The sequence below is a fragment of the Crotalus tigris genome, unplaced genomic scaffold, assembly GCF_016545835.1.
Source record: "Crotalus tigris isolate CLP2741 ecotype Arizona unplaced genomic scaffold, ASM1654583v1 scf7180000024434.1680833, whole genome shotgun sequence".
In the NCBI taxonomy this organism is placed as follows: domain Eukaryota; kingdom Metazoa; phylum Chordata; class Lepidosauria; order Squamata; family Viperidae; genus Crotalus; species Crotalus tigris.
In genome coordinates, this window is record NW_024100602.1 from 169,221 (window position 1) to 190,734 (window position 21,514).

The following is a 21,514-nucleotide window of genomic DNA, read 5'->3' on the forward strand; positions in this document are numbered from 1 at the left end:
CCTCTATAGCAACCAGCAATCAGATAAGCAGGGATTAACCCCAGACAAACAATTTTAACAGAAAATAATTCCCTAATCAAGGAATTATTAGCATTCCCTAATGCCCCCCTATACTGGTAGGGCAAGCTACCATAAATAGGTGGCAAACCCCATTTGCTAGTACTAATTAGTACTAACATTTGGTAGTACTAATTATGTTACCTAGTCTGATAATGATAATGAAATGACTGATAATGAAATGACTACAATCAAACCACCAGCCTCAGAGAGTAGCAAGGAATCCACAGTTCAACCCTGAGCTACAAATATTTTTTTGCAGTGGAGACTTTTATAAATCTGTTGGGCAAAATCTCAAAGAATCTTGAGCAATTTGGCAACCTGCAGCTCCGGAGTTGCATGTGGCTCTTTGAGCCTTCTCCTGCAGCTCCCAGCCTCCTCCACCATTTGCAGAGAGAGAGACAGAGAGAGGCACTTGCGCTTCCCTTCCCCTCTCCCTCCCTCCCTTTCTCTCTCTCTCTCTCTCTCTCTCTCTCTCTCTCTTTCTCTCTCTGTATCTGTATAAAAAAGAGAATGGCCTCACGCTGTTCTTGGACAAGCTGACAAGCTTATTGGGCGGGGCTCCTGCCTTTGATGTGTCTCAGCAGGAAGCAGCATCTCTCTCTCTCTCTCTCTCAGCAGATCGGAGAGAGGGGGGGAGACAGAGAGAGGGAGGAGAAAGAGAGGGATGAAGGGAGGGGGGGAGAGAGAGAACTCATGCACAGCAGCCTCTATTTCTTTTTAATTAAACTCTTCAATCAAGTTCCCCCCCCTTGTGCGCTCAGGCATGTGCGCACAGGTTTTGCGGCTCCCAGTGTTTTCTTTTCTCTGGGAAACGGGTCCAAGTGGCTCTTTGAGTGTTTAAGGTTGCCGACCCCTAAGATAAACCTTTATCTTTGTTATAGATAAATTTGAAGTAGAACAAATTGTACATGTTATTGGGTGAGAATGAAATGTAATAACAATGACTGCTTAGTTCACCAATACTAGTGTATATAATTAACAAGGGTTTTTGCCAGATAAGATATTGTCATCTGCATGTTTTATATCTTATTTCCATTTTACTTCAACATTTACAGTACTATACCATTGTCGTCCTGCAGTTCTTTGTGCAAGTATACACCAGAACTGGGAGTCATTCCTTTTATCTTTGAATACAAGCTCTTGCCTGTTACGCATCCTGCAACTTTCTTAGATGAATAGTGAATTTCTGAATGGATACATTTTCTAAATGGTAGAATGCTAATTGTTTTTCCCCCCCAAATAGGTATTTCCATAAATAGCAGTTCAAAATGCCTGAAACCTGGATGGAATCAACATGAGACAAATTACTAGACCTTAATCTATTCTATACATGTTGAAATGTTATATAGAATACATTAACATTGTTGCAATATATGACTAAGTTTTATAAAAGCAAATTAGATAGTCCTTGACTTATGACCACAATTGAGCCCAAAATTTCTGTTGCTAAGTGAGACAGTTGTTAAGTGAATTTTGCCCCATTTTATAACTTGTCTTGTTATAGTTGTTAAGTGAATCACTGCAGTTGTTAAGTTTGTACACAGTCCTTAAATGAATCTGGCTTCCTTATTGAGTTTGTTTGTCAGAAGATCACAAAAGGTGATCACATGCACAATGCAACTGTCCTAAATATGAACCAGTTGCCAAGTACCGAAATTTTGATCATATGATCATGGGGATGTTGCAACAGTTGTAAGTGTGAAAAACAGTCATAAATCCCTTTTTACAGTGCCATTATAACTTTGAATAATCACTAAATGAACTGTTATAAGTCGAGGACTACCTGTAATTCATCCCAATGAATTATTTAAAATAGGAATGGGATTATAATAGCCTTCTACTGCATTAAGTAAACCTATTTTTATTTCCCAATACTAGGAGGTACAAAGTTTAATAGAAACTGACTTTGGACAAGACATCCTAGAATCGCAGGGCACTGAAGATAAAATGACAAAAGATGATAGCTATTACAGACCAGACAAGTTAATCCAGCATGGAGAAGTCCAGGAACAGAAAACTGAAGGAAAACGAAAACAAGACCACTGGATAAAACTTGAGGCAGGTCAAAAGGAAGAAATGGCTGAAGCAAAATTCAAAAGCCCTATGGAACACAAAAGATTTCTAGAATTTGAGGGAGTCCAAGGAGAACAAGTAGGGAAAAAACTGCAACTTCAGGAAGAACAACTTTATCAAATGGAAGAGAAAAAAGATCAAGATCATCAGGCAAAAGGCCTAAAAGAACAAGAAAAACAGAGAAGGAATGGAGAAAAGCTTGAAAAATTGCAGGCAGAAATCCAAAAAAAATCTCAGGATCTTGAGGAACAAAAACAAAGGGATCAAGAACAGGCACAACATGAACTAGAGGCACAAGGACAGCAGGAAGAGCAGAAACCACATGAAGTGGACATGCAATGGCAGAAGGAGAAAAAGAAGAAACAACAAGAACTAGAGGCACAAAGGCAGCAGGGAGAAGCAAAAATACAGGGTGAGCTGGAGGTCCAAAGGCAACAACAGGAAGAAGAAAAGAGACAATTTCAACTGGAGGTCCAAAGACAGCATGAAGAAGAACAGAAGAGACAATGTGAACTACAACTACAAAGACAGCGAGAGGAAGAACAAAAAAGACAATGTGAACTTGAGGTCCAAAGGCAATATCAGGAAGAAGCAAGGAAACAACATGATCTGGAAATTCAAAGACAACAGGAGACAGAACAAAAGAGACAACATGAACTAGAAGTACAGAGACAGCAGGAGGAAGAAAAGAGACAACGTGAACTAGAACAACAGAGACAACGGGAGGAAGAACAAAAGAAAGAACATCAGCTAGAAATACAGAGACAACTGGAGGAAGAACAAAAGAGACAACGGGAAGAAGAACAAAAGAGACAATGGGAAGAAGAACAAAAGAGACGACGTGAACTAGAACTACAGAGACAATGGGAAGAAGAACAAAAAAGACAACGTGAACTAGAACTACAGAGACAATGGGAAGAAAAACAAAAGAGACAACGTGAACTAGAACTACAGAGACAACGGGAGGAAGAACAAAAGAAAGAACGTCAACTAGAAATACAGAGACAGCTGGAGGAAGAACAAAAGAGACAACGTGAACTAGAACTACAGAGACAATGGGAAGAAGAACAAAAAAGACGATGTGAACTAGAACTACAGAGACAACGGGAAGAAGAACAAAAGAGACAACGTGAACTAGAACTACAGAGACAGCTGGAGGAAGAACAAAAGAGACAACGTGAACTAGAACTACAGAGACAATGGGAAGAAGAACAAAAGAGACGACGTGAACTAGAACTACAGAGACAACGGGAAGAAGAACAAAAGAGACAACGTGAACTAGAACTACAGAGACAGCTGGAGGAAGAACAAAAGAGACAATGTGAATTGGAGGTCCAAAGGCAACATCAGGAAGAAGCAAAGAGACAACGTGAACTGGACCGACAAAGACAGCGAGAGGAAGAACAAAAGAGACAACATGAAGTAGAGCTACGGAGACAGAGGGAGGAGGAAGCAAAGAGACAAAGTGAACTGGACCAGCAAAGACAACAGCAGGAAGAACGGAAGCGACATGAACAGGAGGCACAAAGGCCGCAGGAGGAAAAGAAGAGACAATATGAACAAGAAGAACAAAGGCATAAAGTTTGTATGATACAGAAACAGCAGAACATCAAAGATCCAAAAGAAGAAAAGAGACATCAAGGAACAGAACAGAATGACAGTTTTATCCAGGGAGGATGGAAGGATAAAAAGAAAGAACCAGAAAAGCAAAAGACTCAGGAAGAAAAAATAAGCCATCGGTATTTGGAAAAGCAAGCGATGAAAGAACTTAAAACAGGGCCAACTGAAGAGTCTGAAAACCAACAACTACTGCAAGAGCAAAAAAGAGAACTAGGACAGAGAAAGAAAGAACAAGAAAGCAACAAAAATTTAGATGATACAAGCCAATTGCAAGAGAAGGGAACAGCTATGAAAGTGAAGGGACAAGAAGAGGAACAGCAAAACCTGAATGAAAAACAATTTAGTACAAATGAACAAAAGCAGCAAAAATCGGCAAGATCGGTTGGATCAGCAGAACATAGAAAAGTAGCACCAGCAGAAATAGGGCATTTGTGGGCTGAGAAGGAAGTGCATCAGGAGGAATTTATACGAAGGACAGAGGACCTACAATTGGAAAGACAGAAAACCCTCTGTTTAGAAGATCAGCAGTCACTGGAAACGCCAAAAGAAGAGAAGGAACCCCACCAGTTACACATGAATAAGCAACCAGAAGATGAATGCTTGGAAACTGTTGAGAAAGAGCTACAAGGTAAAGAGGAATCAGGGCAGCAACAGAGAACTCAGCCAGGCAAAGAGCAGAAGGAAGAAGGCAGTCTAAGAGTTCATCAGGTGATGAACATTGAAGTTGAGAAGCAGGAAAGGGCTCTTGGTGAAGAATTACGTTGGCAGGAAGTGGACGCCCGGCAAACAATGTCCAGGGGCTTCACCTTTCAAGTGTCTTCTGGAGAAAAAGAAATTATATTTCCAAAAGTGAATTTAAGTCCAGTTACCCCTGTTAAAGAGGCTCCACTTCCTTCTGCCACAAAAGAATGTAAAGACCCTAAGTCTAGTAGAGGTTCTAGTAATCTTCCAACTTCTTTATGTGTTCCACATACAGCAATCTTGGTCACTGGAGCACAACTCTGTGGCACTGCAGTAAATCTCAATCAGATAAAAGATACAGCCTGTAAATCTTTACTTGGCTTAACAGAAGAAAAGAAAGTGATGGACGCGCCTCAGCCAGAAAGCATCCAGAAACCTGTTGATGGCAGGCCAAACAGTACTAAAGTGAAGCATGTTCAGGATTCAGTGGACAATCAAGCCATCCTGGATGAATGGGCTTCAATTCGTTCAAAAATCTTAAAAGGTGCAGAAAACGATAAATTTAATGAGAAAGACAACGGGAGTCTTAATAGGCATAGTGATGATTGGACAGCGAAAAGTCGAAGTACTTTCCATGGTAACTTACGAAAGACTTTGTCTGCAAATGCAAAGTTTTCTATAACTCCTGCATGGCAGAAGTTTTCAGAAATATCCAAAACCAGTACAGCTGCAGAGAATAAAACTGCTCCCGAAGCAGAAAATGCAGCAGTGCAGTTGAGTCCATCCACTCCGCATTCAGACAACGAGGCAGTCCAAACAGAGTCACCGGTTGGTACAAAGAATGTAGGAACTTCACCAGGGAAAATCAGAGGGCGACAGGAAGTAGCAGGTAGTACCGAGGGATGTAAGTTTGCCAAAGATCTCCCCTCTTTTCTTGTTCCAAGTCTCCCGTATTCTCCAAATAAAGAAGTCTCCCCATCGGAGACTTCGTCAACAATGGAAACACCGCAGAACGTTGGTTCCCAAAAAATGGACCGAGCGTCACCAAGTGGAGAAGAAAACGTCGCCCCATTTGGGGTGAAATTAAGGAGGACCAATTACTCCTTGCGTTTTCACTATGACCAGCAAGCAGAGCAGAAGAAGAAGAAAAGATACAGTGCAGGAGATAGTTTTGATGGCTTGCCAACTCCACTGGTCACCCCAGACAATGAACAAGATGCAAAACCTTTATTTTTGAAAGATAGCAAATCTCTGAGTCAAGAGAGAAAAGACGCAAGGCTTAATTCTGATAATAGCACATTAACTATTATCAGTCGCAATTACACCATCGTTGCACCTGTGTCTTGTCCCACTGGTCCCATGTCTGCACCTGGTCAAGAGAAAACTGTTTCTAAATCACCCCTCCCACCAAAACCTGCATTGGCTCCAAAGCCCATCAGCCAAACACCACCTTCATCTCCTCTCTCAAAACCCCGTAGAGCTCACGTCACCGAACCCATGGGGAAAAGGGTATCTAAAGTGGAACCTGACACCAGCTGGAGAAAAAGTGAAGGTAAAGGGAGTCCTCAGCCCTCCCAAGCGCCCAGTGAAAGCAAGAACGAGGAGGAAGAATCTAGAGAGAAGAAATCTTTTTTTCCATCCATCACCATGCCCTGGAGAGAGAAAGCAGAAAAAAAGCCAGAGCCATTGAAAAAAGGTAAGCAAAAGGCAACTCTTAAGTACAACTTCCTCATGAAAAAGCTACCTTTGATTAGGAAGGTTCGTAGGAAGGTGGACAAGGCAACATTAAATTAAATCTATTAAGAAGACATTCATCCTTAGTGGATTTGGTGCAGGTCTGCTTTATTGTTCCTCTAGACCAGTGGTTCTCAACCTGTGGGTTGGGGCCCCATTTGGGGTCGAACAACCATTTCACGGGGGTCGCCAAACAAGGCTGTCCGCCATTTTTTCCCCTTTTCTTTGGCCACGCCCCTGGCACCCGGTGATATATAAGTGGTTGGGGGTCACCACAACATGGGGAACTGTATTATGGGGTCGCGGCATTAGAAAGGTTGAGAACCACTGCTCTAGACCAGGGGTAGGCAACCTTGACTCTTTTATGACTCGGGGACTTCAACTCCCAGAATTCCTGAGCCAGCATGGTTGGCTCAGGAATGCTGGGAGTTGAAGTCCCCGAGTCATAAAAGAGCCAAGGTTGCCTACCCTGCTCTAGACACTCCTCTTTTCCTAGCTGCAAAAGCTGAGGTTTATACAGGTGCCCGAGGTTAGCATGTGAACTGGAAGTAGACATATACCTGATTGACTTGCAGTTGACCTAAAGACTGCAGTCTTTCTTGAATACTGATAACACTGCAATACTCACATCACTTTAAATAAAGACTGATGTGCCATATTGGGACAATTCGCTGTAGTCAACTTGCCGTGGCCATCTCACTGCAGCCGTATCGTTGGGGCCATCTTCCTGCGGCCTACTCACTGCGAGAGAACTCTCAGTGGCCAACTTGGCATGGACAATTCCACATAGGATAACTCAACGTGATAAATATTATCTGCCACTGTTTCTTTGACATGATTTCCATTGACAAAAACTGGAATAATGTAGAAGAAACAGTGGTGGATCACCTTTATTGTGTTGAGTTATCTCATGTGGATTGTCCCATGGTGAGGTGTCCGGTGGCGCGTTGACCACAGTGAGTAGTTGCATAACGAGTTGGCCATGGCAAGTTGTCCTAGACCCCTTTTCAACAGGTATGTGTCAAAAGATGTTCACATGTAGGCAATTTGGAGCCACTATGATGTCTTTCAAACAAGATCAGACAGATGTCTGTCTTAGAGATCAGGAGAATTCACAAACAACAATATGGATCAAACATGAATAAATTGGGTGCCTCTGAAAAGTAGTTGTTGTTAGTTGTGAAGCCGTGTCCGACCCATCGCGACCCCATGGACAACGTTCCTCCGGGCCTTCCTGTCCTCTACCATCTTCTGGAGTCCATTTAAACTCAACGCCTACTGCTTCAGTGACTCCATCCAGCCACCTCATTCTCTGTCGTCCCCTTCTTCTATTGCCCTCAATCTTTCCCAGCATTAGGCTCTTCTCCAGTGAGTCCTTCCTTCTCATTAGGTGGCCAAAGTACTTGAGTTTCAACTTCAGGATCTGGCCTTCTAAAGAGCAGTCAGGGTTGATCACCTCTAGGACTGACCGCTTTGATCGCTTTGCAGTCCAGGGGAAAAGTAGAGGGTTACATAAAATCTATCTATACTCAGAGTGACAAGTCATAGACTTTTATTTAGTCCTGAAAAAAATACCTAATAAAATGGGCAGATACTTAGCATAAGCCAAGATTTTTTTCCCAGAAGTATCAAATAATTTTTATTTGGTACATATGCAGAGCTCCTGCGCATGGCAGATCTTTCCCCTTAACTTGTCTGCCTTCATCCCTTTGTTTATATACAACAGCTTATTCCTCTGATAAAATTCCTTGCTAGTGGAACTACTCCAATGTTATAGACCTTGCATTGCTTCTTCCTGCATCAGAGTGTAAGACTTTTCTGCAGATCTTCTGCAGGTCAAAGTCTATATTCCATGTTCTATGTGCCGCCTACAAGCTTAAAAATTTGCTCAAATGGCCCAAAATAGCATATCAAATGTATCCCGAATTAAACACCCACGCTTTCTAGAAATAGATGGAAGTGTTGGTACTCGCAGATGCTTACATCTCAAAGCAGTTCTGCCATTTCTAGGGCAGCCAGCATTGGAACTAAAGGATGCAAAACTTGTTAGCAAAGCTTTGAGAAAGTTGACAACGCTGAAGTATTTTCCAGATGTTTTCCAGAAGTGTATTAAGCTCCCCTTCAAAAATATAGGACTTTGAAGTGCTTTATTGGTGCTCCACCTAACAAATATTTTTCTCCCCGTGCATTTGAGGAAGAAACACTGTGCTATAAGAGATTGTTTCTTTTCTGCCTTTTTAAAGAAGAAAAATGTGTCATTTCATGGCCTAGAGAAAGATAATGAATTTTAAAACTTAGCAGGAAAGGAAATGTTTCATGAAACACACAAGACATGCTACGGGAGCAGACGTGTCTAGCAGATTTGTTTTATAGATTTAAAATAACATGCTAGAATGATATAAGCCTATGCAGACTTTGAAAATAGACCATTTTAAAATTGTCTAAACCAGGGGTCACCAACCCCCGGTCCGTGGACTAGTACTGGGCCGCAGCAACCAGCAACCAGCAACCGGTCCCCACAAACAAGCAAAGCCCCATCCGCGGGATGCAGGCAGCACACAAAACCATGCACTCTCCGGTCCATGGAAAAACCTTTCTCCACGGAGCTGGTCCCTGGTGCCCAAAAGGTTGGGGACCTCTGGTCTAAACAATAGGTGAATTAAAAAAAAAACAAAAAAACACCCTGAGATATTTTAAAAATATACAAATCTATCGATTGTACATACGCAGGATGTGATAAATGAGGCACACAGAACATCCAAGGACGGAGGACCATCAAAAATGTCTGAAAATATAAATGTGTAGATAGCTTGTTTAAAATGAATTTGTAACAGCAGCTAGGACAGCGGTTTCAACCTTTGTGTGACAGCGACCCCCGTCACACGGACGCGCCCCATGCGCGGTGCGCATGCGCGGCGGTGCCCCCATGCACGGCGCGCATGCGCGGCGGCGCCCCGAGGAGGAAAAATGGCGGATCGCGTTGTTTGGCGACCCCCGTAAAATGGTCCTTCGACCTCAAATGGGGTCGCGACCCATAGGTTGAGAACCGCTGAGCTAGGAGAAGTTTCAAGCAACATTTTGCACACCACAGATGTAAGGTCTGGTTAGATGTCCTCCTTTGGACCGCTTCCATTTCTATCAGCACCAACAGCGTATCCACAGAATATTCTTCCACTCTGTTCCATCTTTCAGAAAGGCCAATTCTTCAGAGCAGGCATTCCATCGATGGTTCAAAAGTGATGGAGAAAGGGGAAACGGCACAGCCCCTGTGGATCACTTTGGCATTGCAAAAACAGAAGGGCTTTCGGGAGCAGCAAGCAACACGCGAGGAAAGGAGGCAAGCCCGAGAGGCCAAGCAGGCTGAGAAATTGGCTAAAGAAAATGTAAGCATCCAAACACAGAAGGGGGGAGAGTATAATGTATTGGGGGTACCTGGTATCTTCTGCTAGCAGGGGCAATGAAATTGGTCAGGATAAACAAAAGCACTGCTTTCATTATAATAAATCAAATGTGGGCAACTATGGCTCTTTTATGACCTGTGGACTTCAGTTGAAGCCCACAGATCATAAAGGGGCCATAATTATCCACCACCTGTAATAAATGATTAAACTCAAGTAAAACAGAAAAAGCCAACATTCCTACTTTGGGAGGATGATAGCTTAGAGAGAGATGGATGCAACCTTCTTCATCTCACATTGTCAGAGCGTGCACAGTCTTATTGCACGAGATAACCCAGGAGTAAACACAGTAAACAGTGGTCTATAGTAAATGGTAGTTTATCTTACACTATCTACAATATCATACACCGGGATCATACACATACACGAGCTAATACAGCAAGATCCAACAAACCACAGTTACAGCAGGAAAACGGAAGAAGAAGAACACATTAGCAGAGCCTTCCCTTTATACCAGGGGTAGGCAACCTTGGCTCTTTTATGACTCGTGGACTTCAACTCCCAGAATTCCTGAGCTATGCTATGGGAGTTGAAGCCAAGGTTGCCTACCCCTGCTTTATACAAAGGCTCTTAAAGAGACACAGACCCTGCTGAGTCATTCCCATTATTACATCTTACATTACATAAGCTCGTTAGCTATTAAACCAACACCTTGACATTTTATCAACTGGGCATGCTGCCAAACCTCCCAGACTCACTGCAGCTTACAACACAAATGGAAAGAGCTTCCACATTATAATAAAAAGCAAAGAAACAACTTACAGAAATAGAACACATGCCCTACAATACTAAAGACAGAAAATCAGAGTCAAAACCGTTGCATAGTACAGGTAGTCCTCATGACCACAACTGAGCCAAAGATTTCTGTTGCTAAGTGAGACAGTTGTTAAGTCAGCTTTGTCCCATTTTACGACCTTTCTTGCCACAGTGATTAAGAGAATCATTGCCGTTGTTAAGTTAGTAACACGGTTGTTAAATGAATCTGACTTCCTCATTGACTTTCCTTGTCAGGAAGCCACACAAGGTGATCACATGACCTGGGACTGTCTTAAACCATGCCTGAATTTTGATCACCTGGCCATAGAGATGCTGCAACGGTCAAGTGTGAAAAACGGTCACAAGTTACTTTTTTCCAGGCCATTGATAACTTCGAGTGGCCACTAAATGAACTGCTGTAATATAAACTATAATAAAAAGTAAAGAAACAGGATGCAAGATAAAACACATCCTTTTTTTTTAATAACAAGTTTTTATTGGTTTTCCAGTTTTACATTTGAGTATTTAGAAAGCAGCGTGGTAATTGGGTAATCAATAGTTCAATAACAGAATCTTTAGTACATACCTCAGGTTACATTATTAAAAGTTCCTTCTCTATTTCCCTTAACATTTGCTATATCATATTTAAGCTAGTAAATTTCTAATTATAACAAGTTCAATTGAAACATTTGTCAATATATTTTTGCTTATACATATCCATATCCTGTTTTTAACTTTTACCTTATTTTTAACTTTTAATTGCAGTCTTCCAATTTAACCTTTAATATCCATATTATTTAAGTTTCAGATATCCCAAATTTCCTTTATTTCACTACGTAAAAGTTATAATATCTAAAAAACACATATTACTTACTTAAATATATTCTTATTTTATTTCATAGACATTATGCCTGGTTGGCATAAAAAGAAAGCTAGAGTTAGATTTAAAAAATGGGGTCTTGATTTATTAGAGAGGAGCCTAAAGTCTCAACTAGTGGGCTAAAGGGAAATTTTGAGATAAAGGGAAATATGATTATTTAAAATATAAATATTGTTGGAAAATGATAAAAAAATTAAGGGATTAATTGGCTTAATATGGAGGATTTAGATTTATAAATGAAAATTAACTATTAGGAAATAGCTTCGAATTATTGTTTAGCCCAGATAATACAGATGATGGATCTGAGACAATAAAGGATACACCATTAGTAAGTGATGAGGTACTAGGATGGCAAAATAAAACACATTCTATACAATACTAAAGATAGAAAATCAAACTCAAAAGCATTGCATTGTACTTCAAAGCCTACTTAGTTGGGAAGCCAAGGATACGGCCTTGGATGAGATACGATGAAGCTGCCAGGGAAACAAAAGCAGGCCTTGAACCCTGGAAAAGGAGAAAGCATTAGGAAGCTACTCAGACTGGCTCCCTCTGCTTCTCCGTACAATAAGAGAGCAGACAGGCTTCCAGTCTTTTGCTATTGTCTCTTTTCTGATCAGGAGCTGATAATCAACACAGAATCTGCAGGACAGATGCAATCCACGTCCAGCGATTAATGCTAGTCAACAAGCAAATTTCATATGGGACCAAATGCAGTTTCTGAGTGGTTTTCAAAGGCGTAATTATTATTAATAATAATTTATTCAGTTGATTATGGCCATTGTCTCTAGACATCGGGTGGCCTTATTAAATGAATTTATTGATAAGGATGTTCCATAGGAAGAAGAAGATGCACACATATTGAACGTAATCATTCTCTGTATTTTAAATGTGTCACATGAGTTACAGCAACTGGAAGATAGCAAGCATTTACAAATGCTCTTTGTCCTTTGTCCATGCTTTCTACTTTTGAGTCAACATATATGAGTATGCTCTGTAAACATATTAATATTTAGTACGTTTGTGCTGTTGCTTTTTACATTAGGCCAGCATGAACAACCAGTTGGCAGATAATAAAAGCAATAATACGAGCAAGTCAAACATACTGCAAAAATCCACAGTCTCAGAAGAGGAGAAAAAAATCGAGACGGCTACATCAAGATTTGAACGTAGAGAACAGCTCAAAAAATCGAATACTCTGCCTTCATCGGTCACAGGTATGAGTTACATTTTGCACCACGATTGTGGCTGTAATTTTATTTCTGAGATGGTTGAATATGTAAGACTTTGTCGGTTCACCTTGCCTTGTGCGTTTCCAATGTGCAGGTATCTTTCATAGTTACAGTTAAGGATTTTTTTTTTTTTTTAGGAAAACCAGCCTTTTTCCAAGAAAGCGATGAACAGAATGAGAGATTGCTTAAATTAAGAAACGCAGGAGCATGTTTCCTACAGATAGTCCTCAACTTACGACCACAGCTGAGCCCAAAATTTGTTGCCCCATTTTACAACTTTTGTTGCCACAGTTGTTAAGTGAATCACTGCAGTTGTTAAATTAGTAACACCGTTGTTAAGTGAATCTGGCTTCCCCATTGACTTTGCTTGTCAGAAGGTCCCAAAGAGTCATCGCATGACCCTGGGACACTGCGACCGTCATAAATGTGAGTCAGTTGCCCAGCATCCAAATTTTGATCGTATGACCATCAGGATGCTGCAACGGTCATAAGCGTGAAAAACGCTCATAGGTTTTCACTGTCCCAAAAGTGCTTTCTTTCAAAAGGCAACTAGACTTTCTTGTTTTGCTTGAAGACATTTCACTTCTCACTCAAGAAGCTTCTTCAGTTCTGACTGAATGGTGGGGAATGGAAAGATTGATATTCCTTGCAGTCATCTGGTCGTTAGCACTCTTTCTGAGAGTTGCGCAGGCCACTTGGAGGTTTACCGGTGCCTTCAAGGTCACCTGAATCCTGTAATCCGCCATTTTTTCTGGAAATCCATTCATACTCCCGCACCCTTCGAAGGGTGTTCCTCCCAAAGGGCATAGCTAAATGTCTGTGGAGATTCTCAGTCATTCAGGTCAGATGGAAGCAAATTCCAAGTCCAAACTTGCTTTTTCTCAATTAATAAATATAGCCTGGATACAAATGTGGCCAACAGTTAAGATATTAAGCGATTATAAGCTATTATGGTAAGCAAACGATGTGGTGATATAATAAATGGGTTGTTCCACGAAGCTTACTAAAGAAATTGTCTCCAGATTATTCTGCTTCTTAATTATGGCTCCTTTTGAATAGTTCTTAAATGCTGCCATTTAGGCTTAAAAACCAATTCACTGATTAAAAAAAACAAGCAATAGCTTTGGGTGATAAAGGCAGGGGGAATGGGCTAATTTTAGTTTATGGAAAGGCAGGACCCAATAGGGAGGTCTCCATAAAATTGTATGCACTTCATATAATTTATTGTTGCTCTGCTAGTAACATAAAATAACATTAAATGACGGAGCTCATTCATATAAAAGAGCCATAACCATCAGAATAAGTTATTGTTGTGGAAGATCTAAATTAAGCACCATAACGTATTCTTATTCTATAAGTGTTTAGGCTGACGGCTCTTTCGAAAGGCAGTCTTCCAAATATCAAATTAAAAAATACTTTGGATTGCATCCAGATAAAGGCAATATCTGACCAATTAAAATAGCATCACCGAATCATTTACTTCTCAACTTACTGCTCAACGTACGATCATAACTGAGAACAAAATTTCAAGATATTTGTTAAATGAATTTTACCCCATTTATTTATTTATTTATGAGACTTATATACCGCTTTAAGTGCAAGCACTCTCTAAGCGGTGTACACCAGTAAGCAATGTATATATATATATATATTTACATTGCCCCCAACAATCTGGGTCCTCATTTTACCTACCTCGGAAGGATGGAAGGCTGAGTCAATCTTGAGATTTGAACCGCTGACCTGCTGAACACAGTCAGCTAAAGTGGCCTGCAGTACTGCACTCTAACTGCTGCGCCACCTCAGCTCTTTCACAAGTTGTTTTGCCGTGTTAAGTGAATCCCTGCAGTTGTTAAGTTAGTAACCTGGTTGTTAAGTGATTCTGGCTTCCCCATTGACTTTGCTTGTCAGAAAGTCCCCAAAAATGATCACATGACCTTGGGGCACAGCAACGGTCATAAGTATGAACCAATTGCCAAGCATCTGAATTCTGTTCACATGACCACGGAGATGCTGCAAGGATCGTAAGTGTGAAAAACGGCCCTAAGTCACATTTTTCAGTGCCGTTGTATCTTTGAACTGTTGTAAGTCGAGGGCTAAGCTGTAAAAGGAAAGAGCAATTCTGTATTCTGTGTAGTCATGAATCGATCGACCCCTCTTTCTGGAGCCTCTGATTAGGGCAAGAATTCAGGGTGTGATACCTCTTTAATCAATGAATAGATTTAGCGGCTGTTCCCATGAAAGTGGGAACAATCTTAAATGCAATTTTGCCTAGGCTTCTATAGGTAGAGGAGGAGGGGAAGTAATGAAACACGAGCCTGGTATCCATCCTATTCTTACTCATATCCACTATCATGGCCACCCACAAGTACAAAACAGAGACCATGTCATGATGTCACCGCATTCATCTTTTAAAATCTGGATTTATCTGACTACCTCTGTGGATGCTGTGAAATTCACTCATTAAAACATAGCACTGAATTCTTCCTCTTCCTCCCTCCCCTTCCTTGAACACTAACTTCATCTTACATAATAATAGTAGCAAAGTTGGAAGGGACCTTGGAGGTCATCTAGTCCAACCCCCTGCTCAGGCAGGAAACCCTACACCATTTCGGACAAATGGCTGTCCAGTCTCTTCTTAAAAACTTCCAGTGTTGGAGCATTTACCGCCTACTACCTCATAGTTCCCTACGTCCGGTTAGATCCCACAGGCTGGGCCTCCTTCAGGCCCCGTCGGCCAAGCAGTGCCATTTGGTGGGGCCGCAGAGGAGGGCCTTCTCTGTGATGGCGCCCACGCTTTGGAATCAGCTCCCCCCGGAGATTAGGACCGCTCCCACCCTGTTGGTCTTCCGTAAGCTACTTAAGACCTGGCTTTTCCGGCAGGCCTGGGGTTTATAAAACCTTACCCCTGGATGATTGTTTTTGTATTGTTGTTTGTTATGTTTTATGTGTTTTTTATTGTTAGCCGCCCAGAGTCCTTCGGGAGTGGGGCGGCTTATAAATTTTAAAAAATAAAATAAAATTTACTGCTTCTGGAGGCAGGTTGTTCCACTGATTAATTGTTCTCACTGTCAGGAAGTTTCTCCTTAGTTCTAGGTTGCTTCTCTCCTTGATTAGTTTCCACCCGTTGCTTCTTGTCCTGCCTTCAGGTGCTTTGGAAAATAGCTTGATTCCCTCTTCTTTATGGCAGCCCCTGAGATATTGGAATACTGCTATCATGTCCCCCCTTGTCCTTCTCTTCGTTAAACTAGACATACCCAATTCTAGCAACCGTTCCTTATATGTTTTAGAAGAAATGAAAGCCAACTTCTTGGTGGAAAATTGACTGCTGTTTTGCCCAAACGGTAAAAGACTCCATTATTGGTAATGTTAATCAGCAAATTAAAAAAAAATATCATCTATTAACTTCTTGCCTTCCTATTAATCCTTGGTGAAATTATAAAGGAAAAAACTAATTTTCAGCTGTTGTGTTATCATATACAGAAAAGAACATAGGAGAAACAAATTGATTTCTCTGCAGGCAAGTATCTCAACCTGTGTTCAGCGTACCAGTTGCTTTAAGAGACCGTCTGAAACCATAACCTAAAACCAAGAATGTGTTACAGATACGCAGACATTTGAAAGTCTGCCTTTGTGTGACACATTCTTAGTTTTTGGGGTATTTGCTGGGTATCCAACAAACATATTTTTCTTTCTCTGCCAGGTAACATGTGGCCTTTTAACTAGTAAAGTCCATGTTTAGGGTGCTGCGTGGAAGCCTATCCTCTCCCCCCAAAACACCACCCCACCCCCACGGAAGTAAGGAAGACCAAAAAAGCAATAATACTTAAAAAAAACATAGTAAAAATACCACTTAATTTCCGTTGCTTCTGCCTTTCAGTTCTAATAATCTCTTAGCGTGGGAAGGAGAGCTGCGCTTCAGGTAATTTTTATTATTCTGCAGAGCACCTATGCTTCTGTCTACTTCGTGAGGTAAAACTGGAACCACGAGAGTTGCTCCCGAAATACTTTGTTGTTGTTTGACTCTTGTGATCTTTGTTCTCGGCTTCTTTGCTGCCCTAACGAAAGGCCAAGGGCTCTGCTCAAGGGAAGGTAAGCTTAGCGTAACAGATTTCTGCAACGGTCCGGTTAACAGTTTCCCTTTCCCTCATTCTCTCACAGTGGAGATCACGGATTCCCTTTCATCGTCCCCTTTGGCTAAAGAGGTCACCAAGAGATTCTCTACGCCGGATGCGAACCCCGTCTCGACTGAACCTGCTTGGCTGGCCTTGGCCAAGAGAAAAGCGAAAGCGTGGAGCGACTGTCCTCAGATCATCAAGTAAACGGATCTCGCTTTTGTGCTTTACTCTGGTTGGGGAGCCGTCTCCTTTTTTACTCCTATTCTCCAATGCTCCCGAACACATTTAAGGGCGTACTTTGTCCAATCAGAGACATTGAACTGTTGATCATGAGGGGAATGTTTAAGCAGGAGTTTTGAGTTTCAGGTCACTTTTAAGAATCACTGCTTCAGTGTTGTTGAATGTCAGCTTCCCGGTAAAGATATTATTTTTATTTGGACATTTTACAAATGCCACTCTCAGGTACAGGAATAAGAAAGATCTGCTTCTGCCATAGTTACGAGATAACTTTGAATAATTTGCCTCTGATCTGGCAAGGATGACTCCAGAAATAATGAAATGTAATTTGGGAATAAGGAAAGCACCATTTTTTTTTAATCCTAATGGGTTTTTCCTGAGATTTTTAGTTTTGAACATTAGTCACATTTCTCAAATGTATTTAATGATTCGGTAATTAACACTCAAGTTACATTACATCAAAGAGTCCTTACTTGTATTTGTCTAAATGATTCTCCAAGCCATCAACAGCCTGTGCAAACTGCATTATTATATTTTCATTTCCCTCGTATCCAGAAATATATTAATGCAACAATAGTATTTTAACTTATTTATTTATATATGCCTCCTCATTCTACAGAAAGTCAGGATATCTTGTCTCTTCTTCTCTCCTCTGTTTTATCCTCACTCCCTGTACAATAACACTATACTGAATAAATAACTCAACTGTATTTGGAGAGAAATGTATTAGGATTTCCAGTCTTATCATAAAAGGTAAAATACAAAACAGAAAAACCAACAAAACAAAAACGAACATCCAGCAGTAACAACAACAAAAAAGAAAAAAAACTGATATACAAAAAAAAGAGAAAAAATATACTTAAAAATTATCCCCAGATGTCCAGGTGGCAGCTAGAACTGTGACCCATAAACAATGGGTGGAGCTTCAGTGACACTATCTTGGCTTTTGCACCATACTTGGTGGACACTCTGGACCCCGGCCATTCATATTATCTGAAGGAGGCTAGTCCAACTTTCTCTAGTCTGTTATCTTTCAGAAATGTTGAGTTTCAGCATCTGGAGGGCAGCAGACAGTAGGGTGGAAAATCTAGCCCAGTGGTGGCGAACCTATGGCACGCGTGCCAGAGGTGGCATTCAGAGCCCTCTCTGTGGGCACGCGTGCAGTCGCCCCAGCCCTGCCTCCAACGGCCCCCTCCTCACCAGCAGCTCCCCCGGTGGAGAGTCACCCCCGGTTGTGGCCCGTGCAGAGAAGCGCAGCCAAGGACATGGCAGCCGGGCAGGAGGTACAAGACTCTGCCCCCACAGCATCATCTGCTATGTGGCCATGGTGCTGCAGGACTGCCTAGGCAATGTGCCGCGGCAGTCCGTGGAGGCGGTAAGTGGCCCTGCGGGGAGCAGGGTGGGGCAGGAGATGGGGTGGAGTAGGCGGGGCAGGGCGCAGAGTGGGCAGGGCAGGGGGGTGGAGTGGTTTTGGGCACTCGGTGTCTAAAAGGTTCGCCATCACTGATCTAGCCCCTTTACACTTCATTCCAGTAAGATGTATGTACTGCACATTACCTTTGCAAACTATTAGCAGAGTTAATGAGAGTAGGTGAAACTATAGCTATTCTGTTAATAGATATTACTTTTTGACCTGGAATTAGATCTGATTCAAGATTATGGAATTGGTTTAACTAGGGCAGTGTTTTTCAACCTTGACAATTTTAAGGCATGTGGACTTCAACTCCCAGAATTCCACAGCCAGCATTGCTGGCTGTGGAATTCTGGGAGTTGAAGTCCACATGCCTTAAAATTGTCAAGGTTGAGAAACACTGAACTAGGGAAACTAAATTGGGACCGCCAAATTCCTACCAGCTGCACAGCAACAAAGGTAATGGAACCTCCTAAATCTTTGCAGCTGTTTTATAGACATGTGGGCTCTTCTGGCAACGAAAACCTTTGATTTGAAAAAATACTTGTAAGGAAAATGCGAATCCTTTACCCCTAAGTATTGCTTTATATTTTCCAGTTAGACATGTAAATATTGTGAAAATAGTGTTCCATTGCACCAAAAGTCAGATTGTCGGGAAAAAAAAATGGTTGAGACAGAATTTGAATTCAGAATTTCTGTTTCTCATAATTGTAACATCAATTTAGGATGAAAACACGTTTAAGATAAAAGTGCAGTCTACCAAACTACATTCTCATTCAAAACTTCCACCTCAAAACAACAACACTCAACCCACGCACTATGTATCTGGAATCAGCAAAAACTCTTAATCCAAGGAATTTTGATCCAAGACAACCAAACAGATGCCTTTACTGAATAGGCATAGAAGCGCAGAGAAAACATTTGTTGTGTTTATGGAGAAGCACAAGGATGCTAAGTTTGATAGCTGAGTAACTGTCCCAAAGAAAGTTATTCTTGTAGCCATTGTCGCTTTGGTATTTTATGTGAACTCAGGACATAAACCTTCTTTACAACTCATCTTGTTTTAGGTCAGAAAAGTCTTATTAGAAATACAACTTCAAGGGTGCATTTAGGATCTCCTAGTAACTCAGTATATAGAGCCAAGGTGGTGTTTTGAAGAATGAAAAATATTTTTTTTTTTTTTTGGCCATTCACATCAAGAGTGAAGATTTCATCCAATGTGAGTTAATTCTTATTCATCCTCATGGCAGCTAAGTGATCTTTAGGAAGAGTAAAATGTCATCATCTGGCTGTTCAATTCAAGAACAGTTTGAGTTTCTTCTGGATTTCAGTCTTGCTCACCCACAATTTACAGATTTCATTATTGGAGTACAAGGTAATGTTTGATTAGGTGAACCCAGGAACAGCTTCTACTAAATATGCTACAAATAACATATTAAACGTGGATGCAAATTTAGCAAAGACTTCTTGTGACTAAGGTAACACAATTCCCTACTCCTAAGGTGGCCTACAGCATATTTAGAAGCAATTTAATGTGCATATACTTGTGTCAACATGCAATTGCAAAAAAAAAAAAATAGTATACATCTCTCAAATTTCTTCCAACTCAACGAGACTTCTAGATTGGGAGAACAGGGTTGGAGTAAAGGGGATTGGGGAGGAAATTGGGGAGGCAGAAAGGGCAAAGCAAAGCGAAACAGGTAATTTTACGGGGGAAGTGGGTGTCATTTGCATGAGAAAAGAGGGAAGCAAAACTCCCAAAATAATTCTAGGGATGGTTAATGCAGAGTTTATAGTCTGTAAATAGTTCTAAAGCAGTCTTTTCAAGCATGGGGATCCATAGTGAATTAAAACTGTATTCAGTCCACGGAAGCAGGACAAGAGTAAAGGGCCATAGGACCTTTGCTTCTCCCAATTTTACTCAGCCACCATTCTAACATATTTATTATCAACACTTACAGCCCTGATTAACCTTCAGCATTAAAAGATTCCTGGACAGCAATGGGGCATCCTTTCCATTTGCTCTATCGAACAGGTGATGTGAAACAGCAGGTGGATTGCATTCTCTGCTAATCTGCACATGCAGAGACATTGCTGTTGGCCCTCCGTGCAACAGAGTTTTGTATTAACAAGTCTCAATTTCTGCATCAGTGATTGGATCAAAGCTGGGCTGCATAAAATACTTTGTTTATAAACATTTCTATCAGCCTGTTTTAACATTGTCATTTCATTTAAGGTCAACTTGAACTTTTGCACTAAATACCAATGAAGTGTTACTTTGCTTAAGCTTTGTTGCCGCCTTTCTTAATAAACCAACAAACCTGGAATAACTTCCAACATTTTAAAACTGATCAAACCACTTTGCACAATGTGGTCTCAATTTTATTTTATTTTTTTTTGTAACATACCTTACCCAGAGACAGTTAATCATATCCAAGCCTGGATTGGCATTAGTGGAGCTAATATCAGCAGTGACTGAATTATCCTATACACTAACAGGCGTTGGGCGTAACTTTTTCTAGATAAAGGCAAAATATTATTTGAGGTTATGATTAACCTCAATTGTTCATAAAGTGGTGTATAAAATTATAAACATGTATAATTGTGGATTTTGTTTTGTGTACTTTTTTAATTTTTCAAATGTTTTAAAGTGCAATTGTTTCTTATACTAATATAATTTTAATTCCAATTAAACTATAATATGCTGAAAGTTGGGAGGTTTATTTATTCATCATCTTTTGTTAAATGTGTCTGGTTACCTTAGAACAAGAGCCTGAATTAATATATGAATAAAACTGTTTTTAGAAGATATTACAACCAGGGCAACATTAACAATGACTAAAGGGGTATGTTAGTAGAATTTCTATTTTCAGTTTTTGATCATCACAATTTTAATGTAAATGGTCCATCCCTGAAAACCTGTTCTATATAAATAAAAATAGCTGTGTTTCTATAGAAAATACTTATTATTTGCTGAGTCATTTCAAAAAATCATAAAGCCGTGAAAGAGTTAAGTAAACTTTTAGTAAAGCCATCCTTGATAATTAGTAATGGGAGGAAACACATTTATTACAACTATACTTGGCATTACTAAGCGTTGTTTAAAAATACAGGGAGTTCTCCACTTACAACCATTTGTTTAGTGACTGTTCAAAGTTACAAGGGCGCTGAAAAAAGTGACATATGATCATTTTTACACTTAACGACCACTACAGAATTCTCATGAGTCACATGATCAAAATCCAGATACTTGGCAA

The 21,514-nt window shown here is 40.7% G+C and overlaps 1 protein-coding gene across 4 annotated transcripts in view; it reads left to right on the plus strand.

The window, feature by feature from the left end:
• CRACD (capping protein inhibiting regulator of actin dynamics) overlaps positions 1-21,212 on the plus strand; it is a 155,814-nt gene extending 134,602 nt beyond the window's left edge. For all 4 annotated transcript variants that reach the window (XM_039331102.1, XM_039331104.1, XM_039331103.1 and 1 more), the window contains 4 exons: positions 1,939-6,130; positions 9,361-9,551; positions 12,308-12,479; positions 16,653-21,212. In XM_039331102.1, the coding sequence (XP_039187036.1) occupies positions 1,939-6,130; positions 9,361-9,551; positions 12,308-12,479; positions 16,653-16,813 (4,716 nt within the window). In that variant the 3' untranslated portion in view covers positions 16,814-21,212. The remainder of the gene's footprint in view (positions 1-1,938; positions 6,131-9,360; positions 9,552-12,307; positions 12,480-16,652) is intronic.
• The last annotated feature ends 302 nt before the right edge of the window (positions 21,213-21,514 follow it).